We start from the raw sequence: 12,064 nt of genomic DNA, 5'->3' as shown, positions 1-12,064 counted from the left end.
TGAAACCCTGGCAGAACTGCCTGATAGAACATTTTGCAGGTTCAGCTCAACTTTAATCTTCTTAACAGGTTTAGGCTATTAAAAAAACTCTCTGTGACCTTCAGTTATTTTAATAGAATGAATTTTTCATTTTAGATATACAATACAGTCCACATATAAAAACTCAGAATAGCTAGGGAGCGTGGTTCTAATATTTCTAATGAAGACAGTCTTGTAAAACTGCTTTTAATGTTTCTGTATTGTTTCCCCAACCTGGTCGTACTTAATGCTGTGATTTGCAGAGTGGGTACTTAAACATTTTCCTGTTATAGATTGAAAGGGGCCTTCAGTGGGGAAAGTACTATGTCCCACTTGAGAATAATGTGAATTTGGCATAGCCATTGCTTCCCAGAAAATTGGTCATATCTTCCAATTTTCCTTTCTTTAGTGACTCTCAGATGAATGAATTAGTATTCTTGTGACTGCATGTGAGAAATTTGACCTGTTCATTTCTTGCTTTATTGCTACGTCAGGGTAAGAAAAGTCGAATGCTCTATGGCTATAATTGTGACTTGCCAATTACTAAGCAGGGGTATTTAATAACCTGCTTAAGATGGTCAGACATTTAAAATACCCAAGCGTTTATTTTTTTCACAGAGATAATATAACTCCAAAGAGAAAAAATGTAGCTCCTATTATGTAAATGATTAAGGTCCTTTCAGAAACGTATTTTTCCTCTCTCAGGTCTCATCTGGATAATGAAAAGAACTTGAGTGTCTCCACCTGGGTTAGTGGACTGAGAACAGGAAGAACATGAGGACAGAGGTCTCAGTGGGGTCAAAGGCTGGTTAATAGGTACAAAATTACAACTAGGTAAGAGGACTAACTGTTAGTATTCTATAGCACTGTATGGTAAATATTGAAAACAATAATTTACTGTATATTTCCAAAAAGAGGATTTTGAATGTTCACAACCCAAAAAATGAGAAATATTTGAGATGATGGATATGCTAATTACCCTGATTTGATTATTATACATAATACACATGTATTGAAATATTACTTGGTATCCTATAAATAGGAAAATTATTAGCTGTCAACTAAAAATAAAAGGGAAAAATTAGATGTAGTATCAGGAAATTAGAGAGCTAGAAGGCTAGATTAGGGCAAAACCTTTGTGGTAAGGACTGAATGAGATTATGTAGGTACAGTAGGGTGAGGTGATGGAGCAGAGTGGCCTCTGGATAGGTGGCCAGAGTTTGAATCATTAGTCTCCTTTTTTTTTTTTTGAGATGGAGTTTCACTCTGTTGCCCAGGCTGGAGTGCAGTGACATGATCTTGGCTCACTGCAACTTCCGCCTCCTGGGTTCAAACAACTCTCCTGCCTCAGCCTCCCAAGTAGCTGGGATTATAGGCACATGCTACCACGTCCAGCTAATTTTCGTACTTTTAGTACAGGTGGGGTTTCACCATGTTGGCTGTGCTGGTCTTGAACTCCTGACCTCAGGTGATCCACTCGCCTCGGTCTCCCAAAGTGCTGGAATTACAGGAGTGAGCCACTGTACCCTGCCACTCTGTCTCTTTTGACTGTGTGACCCTGTGAAAGTTACTTACATTACCTGAATCTCAGTTTCTGCATCAGTGGTTGTGCAGGTGAAATAAGATAATAGATGGAGACTGCTTTACACATGGTAAATTCTCAGATGTTAACTACTCATATTCATTATTATTTTTATTTTATTTTTCATTTTTCAACCTCAAATCCCCCAATTTAAAACTGCAACCCTCACTATACTCTATTCTCCTTTCCTATTTTATTTTTCCTATAGAACTCATTATCATATTCATACTATATATATTTTACTTATTTATCTTTTTATTTTTAACTTTCCACAGTAGAACATAACCTCTGCGGGGACAGGGATTTTTTCTGTTTTGTTCACTAGTGGGGAGTGCCCAGGACAGTGCTAGTATACAGTAGGCAGTCACTTAATATTTGTTGAATGAAAGAATATTGCTTCCTAAAGTCCCTGGTGTACAAAAAGGGTGACAAATTCTTAATTATGAAACAGCTGAAATGAGACTTGCCAGGGGAATGATTTCCAGGGTGTGGCCAGAGGTGTGGAGTACTGAATAAAGTGGAGAGAAAGCTTGTTGGAGCAAAAATCAAGAGGCCCTGGAGCCAGCGTGTGAGACAGGTCACACACATACACTCTATGTCACAGGATGATGCTGGGAAGTGAGGTGGCACAGGGGATGACACGCAAGCTGCCAACACCTCTAACGTAAATGCAGAGGACTGCTCTGCCGTCAACTGTTAACAGCAATAAGGAGTGGAAGAGGGTAGAATTATCAGATGGCTGCTCTCACAATCAGGAAGGCTTTGGAAGTAGCAATAGGGAACTAAGAGAATCCAAACTCTGCCTGCTAGTCCCATGATGAACAATCCACCGAAGACTGAAGAGAGGTCTCCATGGAGAGTTCTACGGAACTGATGGCTCCTAAGAGTCAGGATTTTGTCAGGAAACAGGTGGACAAGTTCATCTGAGAGACTGAAATGTAGAGAAGGATACTGCTAGACATGTGATGTTCCTGGTGGGAATGATGGGGAAAAGACCAGTAAACAGCAGCACAGAGCAGTCTGGAGATGAGAGTGTGTGAGATGTCTAAGAGGCTACATGAGCAGACGATAGAGCTGATATTCCCACACGAGGCCACTTAAGAACTTAAGGCAGCAGACTTTTTGTTTGTTTGTTTTTTATCACCACATATGAGATGATTTTGTAGTTTAAAAATCTAACCAAGGAAAAGTGCAGCACATTTCTGGAAACATCTAGATGTTCAAACACTCTAGGGAATTGTTCAAATATCTAGCAGTCCTATCTTCTATTTAATATTTGTCATGAAAATATCTTGCCCTCCCACCTCAGAATACTTGATAGCTTCAATAGGATACAGTCTTTGATGAATTTAAAAAGTCATCACCATTTGGGCCGGGCGCGGTGGCTCACGCCTCTAATCCCAGTACTTTGGGAAGACGAGGCGGTTGGATCATGAGGGCAGGAGATCGAGACAGTCCTGGCTAACACGGTGAAACCCAGTCTCTACTAAAAATACAAAAAATTAGCCGGGCGTGGTGGCGGGCGCCTCTAGTCCCGGGGAGGCTGAGGCAGGAGAATGGCCTGAACCTGGGAGGCGGAGCCCCGGGAGGCTGAGGCAGGAGAATGGCCTGAACCTGGGAGGCGGAGCTTGCAGTGAGCCGAGATCGCTCCACTGCACTCCAGCCTGGGTGACAGAGGGAGACTCCGTCTCAAAAAAAAAAAAAAAAAAAAAAAAAAAAAAAAAAAAAAATCACCATTTGCAATCTTTACTGAGTTTCCCAACTTAAAATAAATATAATTCTTATTATAAATTCATATTTCAGTGAAGCTGTTTCTAAAAGTAAAACATTCAGAAAAGCACTAGGACTTGTGAATTAGAACCACTAACACTTTTCTATCTCTATTATTAACTTAAATTTGGAAGTGCGAAGCACCTCATGTTATCCTCAAATAAAGTCACAGGCCACTTAGTTGATTGGCTGATCAGTAGCTCAAATATTGACTAAGTGATAATGATATCTAAAGCATTGTAAGAATAAAATGATGAATAAGACAGAATAGGGTTTTGAACACTATAAAAATACTATTTAGAAGTCAATAAATAATAGTTGAAAAGCTATTTGGAACTGATGACTATTTTGATGTGGGAATCTTTCTTCTTCTACATTCCCTGAATGAAGAATTGAAGATAATGATAATTAATATTAATAATAACAAATGCAGGTAAAACCAGAGTGCCCTAAAAGAATATGTTAGAAATCCTATTCAATAAAGCATGTTGAAGGAAAATGTTTTTGCAGTATAAAAATTTAGGCGGGGGCCCTATTTTCAAGGTAAATTAAATTGTCACCATTTCTATGTCATTTTATCATCACAGCAGAAAAATTAAAAAAAATTCTTCTAGGTTTTACTAGCTAAAAATACCCAAGTCTAATGACTGTACATGATGAAAACAAATCTCCATGTAAAAAATATAGCCTTTTTTGCTCAGAGATAGCAAGGCATCATTTTTAGCTTCTTCTAAGGCTTCCCTTGATGTGCATTTGAATATACTTTTACCTGCATAAACATTTTTTAGCGAGAGAAACAGTGACACCGACATTCTTGATACAGCTATTCACATATCCTTTCAAGTAGCCTCCTTTATACTTAAACTTGAACAAAGTCCAAGATTAAGATAATACAGTACTAGAGATTTCAATTAATTTCTATTAAAACTCTTCTCGCATGACTTCTCTTGGCCCAAGTTGAGATGCTTAAGGAATTTGGATCTCACTAATTAAAATGGCAATGTTACCAAGTTTAAATACCCAGAAATCTACTGACAAATATATTTTCATAAAATGTGATATGTTATTCTATACATTTATTAAATATTTATATTTGATTGATAATATGTATTTTTAAAACAAACAGACAACCAAAAATGTCTTTAGATTGGTTTCTTCAAAAAGGATCTCTCTCTGTCTCTCAAAATAGATCCACAATAAAGCATAAACAATAAGCTGACACATACACTAGCCAAAACAAACAACAAAAAACTGTCAGAGTTTTTTGTTGTTGTTGTTGTTGTTGTTGTTGTTGTTGAGCTCCAGACAATTATTTGAGGTTGGCAAAGTGCCTTGCTTAATTTCCTAGCTAAAAGAAGGTAAACTACATCATCTGATGTGACCAGATGGAACCAAAGTGCCTTTAAGTATACAGGTATTGCTTTACCTCAAGATTACCAACCTATGCAACTGGAGTTTCTTCTTTGGCAACATGCCGATTAGTAAAAAAAAAAAAAAAAAAAAAAAAAAAACCTGGGCACTTATTAATTTCGTTTAATTCAAAGAGAAAATTTAGGAGGTCACAAGTTGCGGACTTTGCATCTTGGTTATCACAAAATTAATGGCCCAAGGCAATGAAGGCTTTGACTTCATGTGCAGAAGATACATCCTCTCCTGAAGACTGCTTATTCACCTGTCTTCTGCCGAGGCCAGTTCAAGAAATCAGGATGTCTGCGAAATTTGAAATCAGACCATCTTTCCTAATACTACCCAAGCTTTTTCTGGGTAAGTTCTACCTAAGAACTTCCATCTCTATGACTATCTTGCAAGCAAAATTCATTGTTGAGAGAAAAAAGCCACAACTATACAAACTATTTATGTATATCAGCCATTCTGGTTTTTAAAAATTGCATTAAAACACACACTCAAGTTACAAAAATTCTATTTTGTTGCCATGAAACACAAAAACAAGTTCAATATTTAGATTCAATTCTAGAGTGAAATGTGTTTTGGCCAACTTTTGATCCTGGGGTAAATGTAGCTATTTAAAATCCTAGAAAGTAGGATTTTATGTGATAAATTTTTATGTGTAAGATGGCCCATAAATTAAATTACTTAACCTCTTCCCCCACCATTAGTTTAAATGGACCATTTAATCAAATGACTGGCCTGTTAAGATGATTTAGAACTTAAATAGAAAACAGAAGAATGCTTATCCTTAATGCAGAATATAACAAATGATCAAACAGTGAGGTTAGATATTTGACATTACATTTATGTATATTTTCCTTAATCTTCTAAAATGGCAAGTCCAGCAATAGTTGTCCATTTTACTGGAGTTATCTTAATTGCAATTTCAGGAGATGCAGATCAAACTTACTAATATACTCCTTTTTTTCTTTTCCCAATTTTTCTGATCTCTTATGCAGCATTCCTTGTCATAAGAATGTTTTTACATATTTAGATTTTACAATAATAGATGTTGCATCTAAAATATTAATCATCCAAAACAAGTTAAATGCCAATACCAATCAAAAATGTCTTTATATTTGTTGCACTGCATTTGCAAAAGAGTTAGGAAAGAGCCCTGGTTGACAGAGTTAAGTTCCTTGGCCAAAAAAGTGTGTTTTGTTTTGTTTTGTTTTATTTTCAATTGACCTTAGTTCATTAAATAACCAATATTAACTGCAAATTAGCTTGAACTTTTTTAATGTGAAAAAATTGAAGATCATATACAAACCAAATTCATGTAGTATTTCCTTTAGTGTTGAATATTTTCTAAGTAGCCATAGCATTTTCATATGGAAAGCGAGACCAGAACTTTTGAAGAGAACTGGGACTTGGAAATGCAAATGAGGAAATAAGGATGAGGAGGAGTATAAATTAGAATCTGGTATGCTATGCACTACTTACCTTCAAAAGTCAAATAAAACTTTCCTCTGTCAAACCAAACGAGGGAAGGCTGTTCATTCTCTGTATGGCCAGGAGTTGAAGCGGGATGGGAAGGGTTAAGGAGAGGGAGAGAGAAGGACACAATGTGAGTTACAGAGCAGGTCATTAATCTCACTATAGGGAAGGGTGGAGGCACTACATGCCATTAGCGTGCAGGAAAAAGGAAAGGCTGGCAATCTACGCTTTTTTTTTTTTTTTTTTTAAGTTCAGGAAACAGAAAGCAAAAGCAAAGCTATGGAGGCCTAAAGGAATGGGCATGTGTTGGTGGTCGCTTGATACTTGGTGCTTGTGTGCATGGAGCGGAAGTCTTCCTGGCCATGCAGGGGCGTCAGCATATTTTAACTGCACTAATTTGGGCAAACTGTCATCCAGCAATTGCTGTATCCATTTCATCTTCAATGCCATCCCCTTCTATGTTTCCAAAAAGATAAACTCAGAGTTATGGATTGTAGAAAACATTAGCTTAGGTTTTAAATGACAAAGCATTGCATATCAATATAAATTTCAGGGAAGATGTCACATATCTTCCATCCCCTCCCCTGGAATCACCTTAGGCATCCAGACACAAAACACCCTATACCTATGTACCAAAGAGAAAACAAGATTACTAATGATGCTCTATTATTTTTAAATTAAAAAGCAGTGACCGGACATGTAATTCTGAGCAGTTAAATTATTCTTTCCTTTGTAAATTCACACAGCAATAGCATCTCACCTTTTTTGAACCTCTTCACTGAGAAACTGTCATGCAACCTGCTGTTTTTTAATATAGTCACTTAAAAAATTTCAGTGGCATGAGTTCCACGAGGAACAGTAAATATACAGGGTGCATCTGAGAGGCACTGGACACTCATGAGGTGAGGGGCATGTCCATGAAGTTTATAGCATTCAGATGGATAATGACTTGGATTTTTGGAATCTAGGTCTCTAGAGATCACTTGGCTAGCACCATACCTGCAGGCGTTTCACAGCGCCTTTCAAACGAGGGCAGTTTGTCATTAAAAACATCATCTTCTGACACTACGAACCAAAGAAACATAAACGAATGGAAAACAAAAACACAAATACAAATCCCAAATGAAATCAAGAAGCCCACTTTACTGACTGAAACACAGGAATCATTTTAATGGAAAAAGGAAACAAAACTGAAAACACTGGAATTATGATTACGATATAAAAAAGTGTTTTGCTTATTTTGTGATGATTCTATGAGAGGAAATTAAAATGTAAAAAAAAGCCAGGGTTTAGCATCTGTGAATTTGTCTGAAGTCAGCTCCAGGGAAGAAGTCACGCCCCATCTTCTCAGGGAGTTGTTAAAGGAACTGTCATTAAAAATTGACTTATGCAAGTGTATTTCACTCCAACACAATTCTCAAATGGTCAGACATATGTCCATCAACAAGAATCTCCTGATAGAGCACTGACAGCTCAATAGGATCACTCAGTATGCACCTTCCTCCCATGGGGAAAGTAGATGCTTTTAACATGGCCATAAAAAAGCAACAGTATAAATCCAAGGTCCCTGTATGAACTATCCCATTTCAGCCTCATCAGTATCCAAATTCAATTTGCCTTGCACCTGCCTTTGATAGTTATGGACTGTTAATTTTGAACAGCATTATCATAATTTTATCTTTGTCTATGGTATCCAGCTGTGTCTGAATGTCTTTGTAAATTGGTCACAACATCATGCATGAATTGGTGCTCTGGACTGTAACCAATTCAGCTCTTTCTAAGGTCTCCCTTCTCAGCAACTAACAAGTGCAAGTAATTGGGATTTTGACTCTATGTGATTTTTAAAAAGTACTCAATGTCACAGGTCTTATGCATACTATTACAACTTTAATAGAAAATGGAATAAAATCTGTACAAAGACCAGTAAGAAAGAAAAATGCAGAGAATGAAATGGATGAGGGTAGAAAAAATATTCCACAAAGAATAATGTTCCTTGGAAAATATTCTATTAGCTTGACTCCATATTTACAATTTAATGATAATATTCCTCATTATCTCTATTGTTATCTCTGTATCTTGAAACGTCAAGGAGCTTGGTTCTTAGAGTAACTTTAAGCAATTTCCCTATCCTCATAATATTAATAGGATTTCCCCCCAAATCATATAGTAGAGGTCCTGTGAGCTTTTACTAATGCAAAAGAACTTACTGTTTTTCATTGATTCTTTTTATTTATTTATTATTTTTAAAAACTGAGATGAGAATCTTGCTGTGTTGCCCAGGCTTGTCCTGAATTCCTGGGGTCAAGTAATCCTCCCATCTCAGTTGGGATTACCACCAGATTACCAATGCACACCACCAAACCTGGCTCATTGATTCTAAACTGTGCACTTTTTCACATTCTAACCTGTCTGAAATAATTAATGTAATAAAAAAGCATTTTATGTTAGCTCAACCAGTAGTTTTTCTCCCCTTTCTCAGTTGTATATAAAATAATGGTACATTTTTCAATCGAGGGTGTCAATTCAGTAAAAGGCAGTTGTATAGGAGCTCTTCCTTATGCGAGTGTGACAATACACAAAAAGTCCTATTTTCAGCTGTGGCATCAGACTTGCTATTGTGTAATCACAGCTGTCATGAGACATTTCATATCCAAAGTCATTTAGGGGCATTTTCTTACATGAATTGCTGTGTAGAAGGTTTAGACTTGCTCTTAAAACTTTAGTTCTTGAATTACTTTAGATTTGCCCCAATTTTGGCTCAAGTACCATAGGAAATGTCAAAAAAAAGTATTGTGGTGGGAGGGAAATGTTGAGCTATCAACCTCAGAGAATTTGCTGCTGAAATTCTCTACCTCCCTCACACCATTTGACTACATTAAGTTGACATTCCAAGTCAGTCGTGATTAGGCCCTTTGGTGTTAAACAGCCGAAGCGCATCCTCTCCGGAGAGGAAGAGCAGTGCACAGGAAGCCTGGGGACAGTCAGTCTTGACAATATATTTACTTCAGAGAAAAGTGGCTGTCAGGTGACCCACAGCAGGTGAAAAGACAGAGCAGGAGGGTGAGGAATTCAGCAGGAAGATGGACACCAAATAAACACAACAAAATCAGATTAAATCAGTATGCTCCTTAGTAATAAAGCAATGTGACTATTGTCTTACATGGCTATATATATTTTTTAAACCCGCTCTGGTTCATCTTGAAAGAACCCATACTAGATGTGTTAAGAATCAAAGTTTCTGGCCAGGATTTGAGATTTCTGCAGCAGAGAGTATAGAAACACATTGTACAAATATGCACAAAGTTCAAATTCTCTCTTTTTTTTTTTTTTTTTTTTTTTTTTTGAGACGGAGTCTCGCTCTTACCTAGGCTAGAGCATGCAGTGCACGATCTCGGCTCACTGCAACCTCCGCCTCCCGAGTTCAAGGATTCTCCTGCCTCAGCCTCCCGAGTGGCTGGGACTACAGGTGCCCGCCACCACACCCGGCTAATTTTTGTATTTTTAGTAGAGATGGGGTTTCACTATGTTGGCCAGGCTGGTCGAACTCCTGACCTCGTGATTCGCCTTCCTCGGCCTCCCAAAGTGTTGGGATTACAGGCATGAGCCACTGCGCTTGGCCAGTTCAAATTCTTTTTGTGTGCTGTTTTCTCTATGAATCACAGTGCATTGAAAGAACATGTTACAGGTTTATCTGAGGTCACTTGGGGCCAGGTTTCTGAGTGACAGTTTACTCTTACTTTCCTCTCTGACCAACAAGGCAAATCACATGAAGGAGGTGAAACAACTCATCTTGAAAAAGAGTGACAGTGTGGGGAATGGCTTATAGCAATCAAGAAGTATTAAGGAGATAGAATTTTAAAAAAAGTTACAGAAACAAACAAACAAACAAAACAGAGGGAAATGAGTTACTAGGCATTGAAAGATAGGAAGCCCTAAATTGCCCCAATTGATGTTGCAGACAGGAACAAACTTGGCTACATAAATAATGTTAAATATCTGTCTGTTGCTAACTCACATGAAACTAGGTAGCTGGCTCTATTTTCACCAAACTTGAAAGGTTCTTTTGGGAGGATCTGATTAAAAATATAAAGCATGTGATGTAGTTTAAATTCCCTTTGGGGGACTTAAGAGGCACACCTTAACTTATTTCTCTGGGAAAATAGGCAGTTCTTTCTCCAGAAGGGCTTCAGACTTTGATCAAGCTACTTCTCACATAGGCAACTGTGCATTCTACTCTTCCAAGAGTAGCAGAAGGAACTTATTTAGCTTTAGTTAACCATTCTCCCAAGCAGTGTGGGATGGGCCAAGTGGTTTACACTATGGAAGAGCCGGAGGGGAGTTCCGACAACAAAGGAAGACAGTGGGGAATGGGAATCCCATGGGAAAAATGGAATGGGAAAGCCCTAGGTGGGAGACACCATGCAAAAATGAGAGAGGCAACAGGACCTTGTCTCCTGCTGGGAGGTGGAAAAAGAGAGAGACCAGCTTTGGAAAGGGGAATGATGCTCCAGGCAAAATGAAGCATTGAAACCTTGGAAAACCATCCAGCTGAACAGCCATTCTCAACTCTTCATTTTCATCACAGCATAAGGAAAGAGGCATAAAGGCATTTCCTGAAAATGCCACCAACGACTTATTTCTCTGGGAAAATTGACCACACATCACTGAAAAGCACTAGAAAAAAAAATGTCGAAAAGTTTGCTCAGGTCTCACAATGCCGATGTTTATACCATTTGTCAACATAAGGACACCCAAAAATGATGAAGAAATGAAAGCTTCAAGAAAATACACGTTCTAAATTTTGTGATTTCTGATGTGGTACATGGTTGGAATTTAAACAAACATTTCCCCTCAAAGGAGACATTTTTATTTAAGAAATAATATCTAAATTACAAGACCTTCCTTGGCGATTTCTTCCTTATTTTTTGAATAGCTCTGTATGGAACAGCATAAGAAAATTCCTGCAAAACACAGGCGTTAATGTTCTTGTATTTGTTTATTTGCTTAGGTAAAGCACTTTGCCTCCTTTGCTGAGAAGGTGGTTTTAAAAGAAGAGTCAGGTAATAGTAGCAAAACACACAGCAAAACAATTTCAACCAGAAACACAGGGCCTTGGGGATTTCAGACAATTAAAAATAGCCAGTCAAAACCACAAACGGATTAAAAGAGAGGAGAGAATTTTTACCAACTGTGGGAGTGGTGGCTGCGCTCAAGGAATTGGTTGACGATATTGAAGAAGTGCTTTCAGCCCGCGCTAAGGGTGCTATTGGAGGAGGGCTGGAAGAATGAATGGGAGGGCTAAAAGGTCTGGACTGTAAGGAGAAGAAAAGAGATGAAAAGTTAGATACACAGGTTGCAGCATTTTTGTTCCATATTGTTAATGTCTCCCAGCCCCAGATACGACAACTTAGGTTTTTAAAGAATAGACGACACCATTTTTACACTGTAATTAATTATATCTATACGAGAGTTTGTGGAATTGAGCTGGAGAAACGATAAACCATAATATGCTAAACCTGAGCTTAGAGAAGCTGGGATCTGTGACACGGTCAGTGGGTCTGTTTCAGCACCGAACTCACATGCCCTCAGGGACTCAGCAGGTAACACAGAGTGAGAGTTCATACTCATCTAAAGCTAACAAAATACAAAAATACTGTACTGTGCTAGCTCAGTCAAATACTATGGACATCATTTGTTTGTGACTCCTGTGTGCAAATGCCAAAGAAATCTACCTCTGCCACAAGTCTCTCTTAATTGTTCACACAGAATGTTTTCCACTCCTCAGCCTTAAAACACACGGCAAGAAAC

The 12,064-nt window shown here is 38.0% G+C and overlaps 1 protein-coding gene across 15 annotated transcripts in view; it reads right to left on the bottom strand.

Annotated features, from left to right (window-relative positions):
* Positions 1-12,064, bottom strand: part of SGIP1 (SH3GL interacting endocytic adaptor 1) — a 209,811-nt gene that overhangs the window by 42,868 nt on the left and 154,879 nt on the right. For 7 of the 15 annotated variants that reach the window (XM_050761164.1, XM_050761395.1, XM_050761317.1 and 4 more), the window contains 2 exons: positions 11,442-11,568; positions 7,256-7,321 (listed from right to left, as the gene is read on the bottom strand). In XM_050761164.1, coding sequence (XP_050617121.1) covers positions 7,256-7,321; positions 11,442-11,568 — 193 coding nt within the window. Of the gene's footprint in view, positions 1-6,262; positions 6,323-7,255; positions 7,322-11,441; positions 11,569-12,064 lie in introns of all 15 variants that reach the window. The other 8 variants (XM_050761245.1, XM_050761765.1, XM_050762019.1 and 5 more) reach the window with 3 other exon arrangements.

The sequence above is a fragment of the Macaca thibetana genome, chromosome 1, assembly GCF_024542745.1.
Source record: "Macaca thibetana thibetana isolate TM-01 chromosome 1, ASM2454274v1, whole genome shotgun sequence".
NCBI lineage: Eukaryota > Metazoa > Chordata > Mammalia > Primates > Cercopithecidae > Macaca > Macaca thibetana.
The sequence above is the reverse complement of the archived record's forward strand: the minus strand, read 5'-3'. Positions and strand labels throughout refer to the sequence as shown.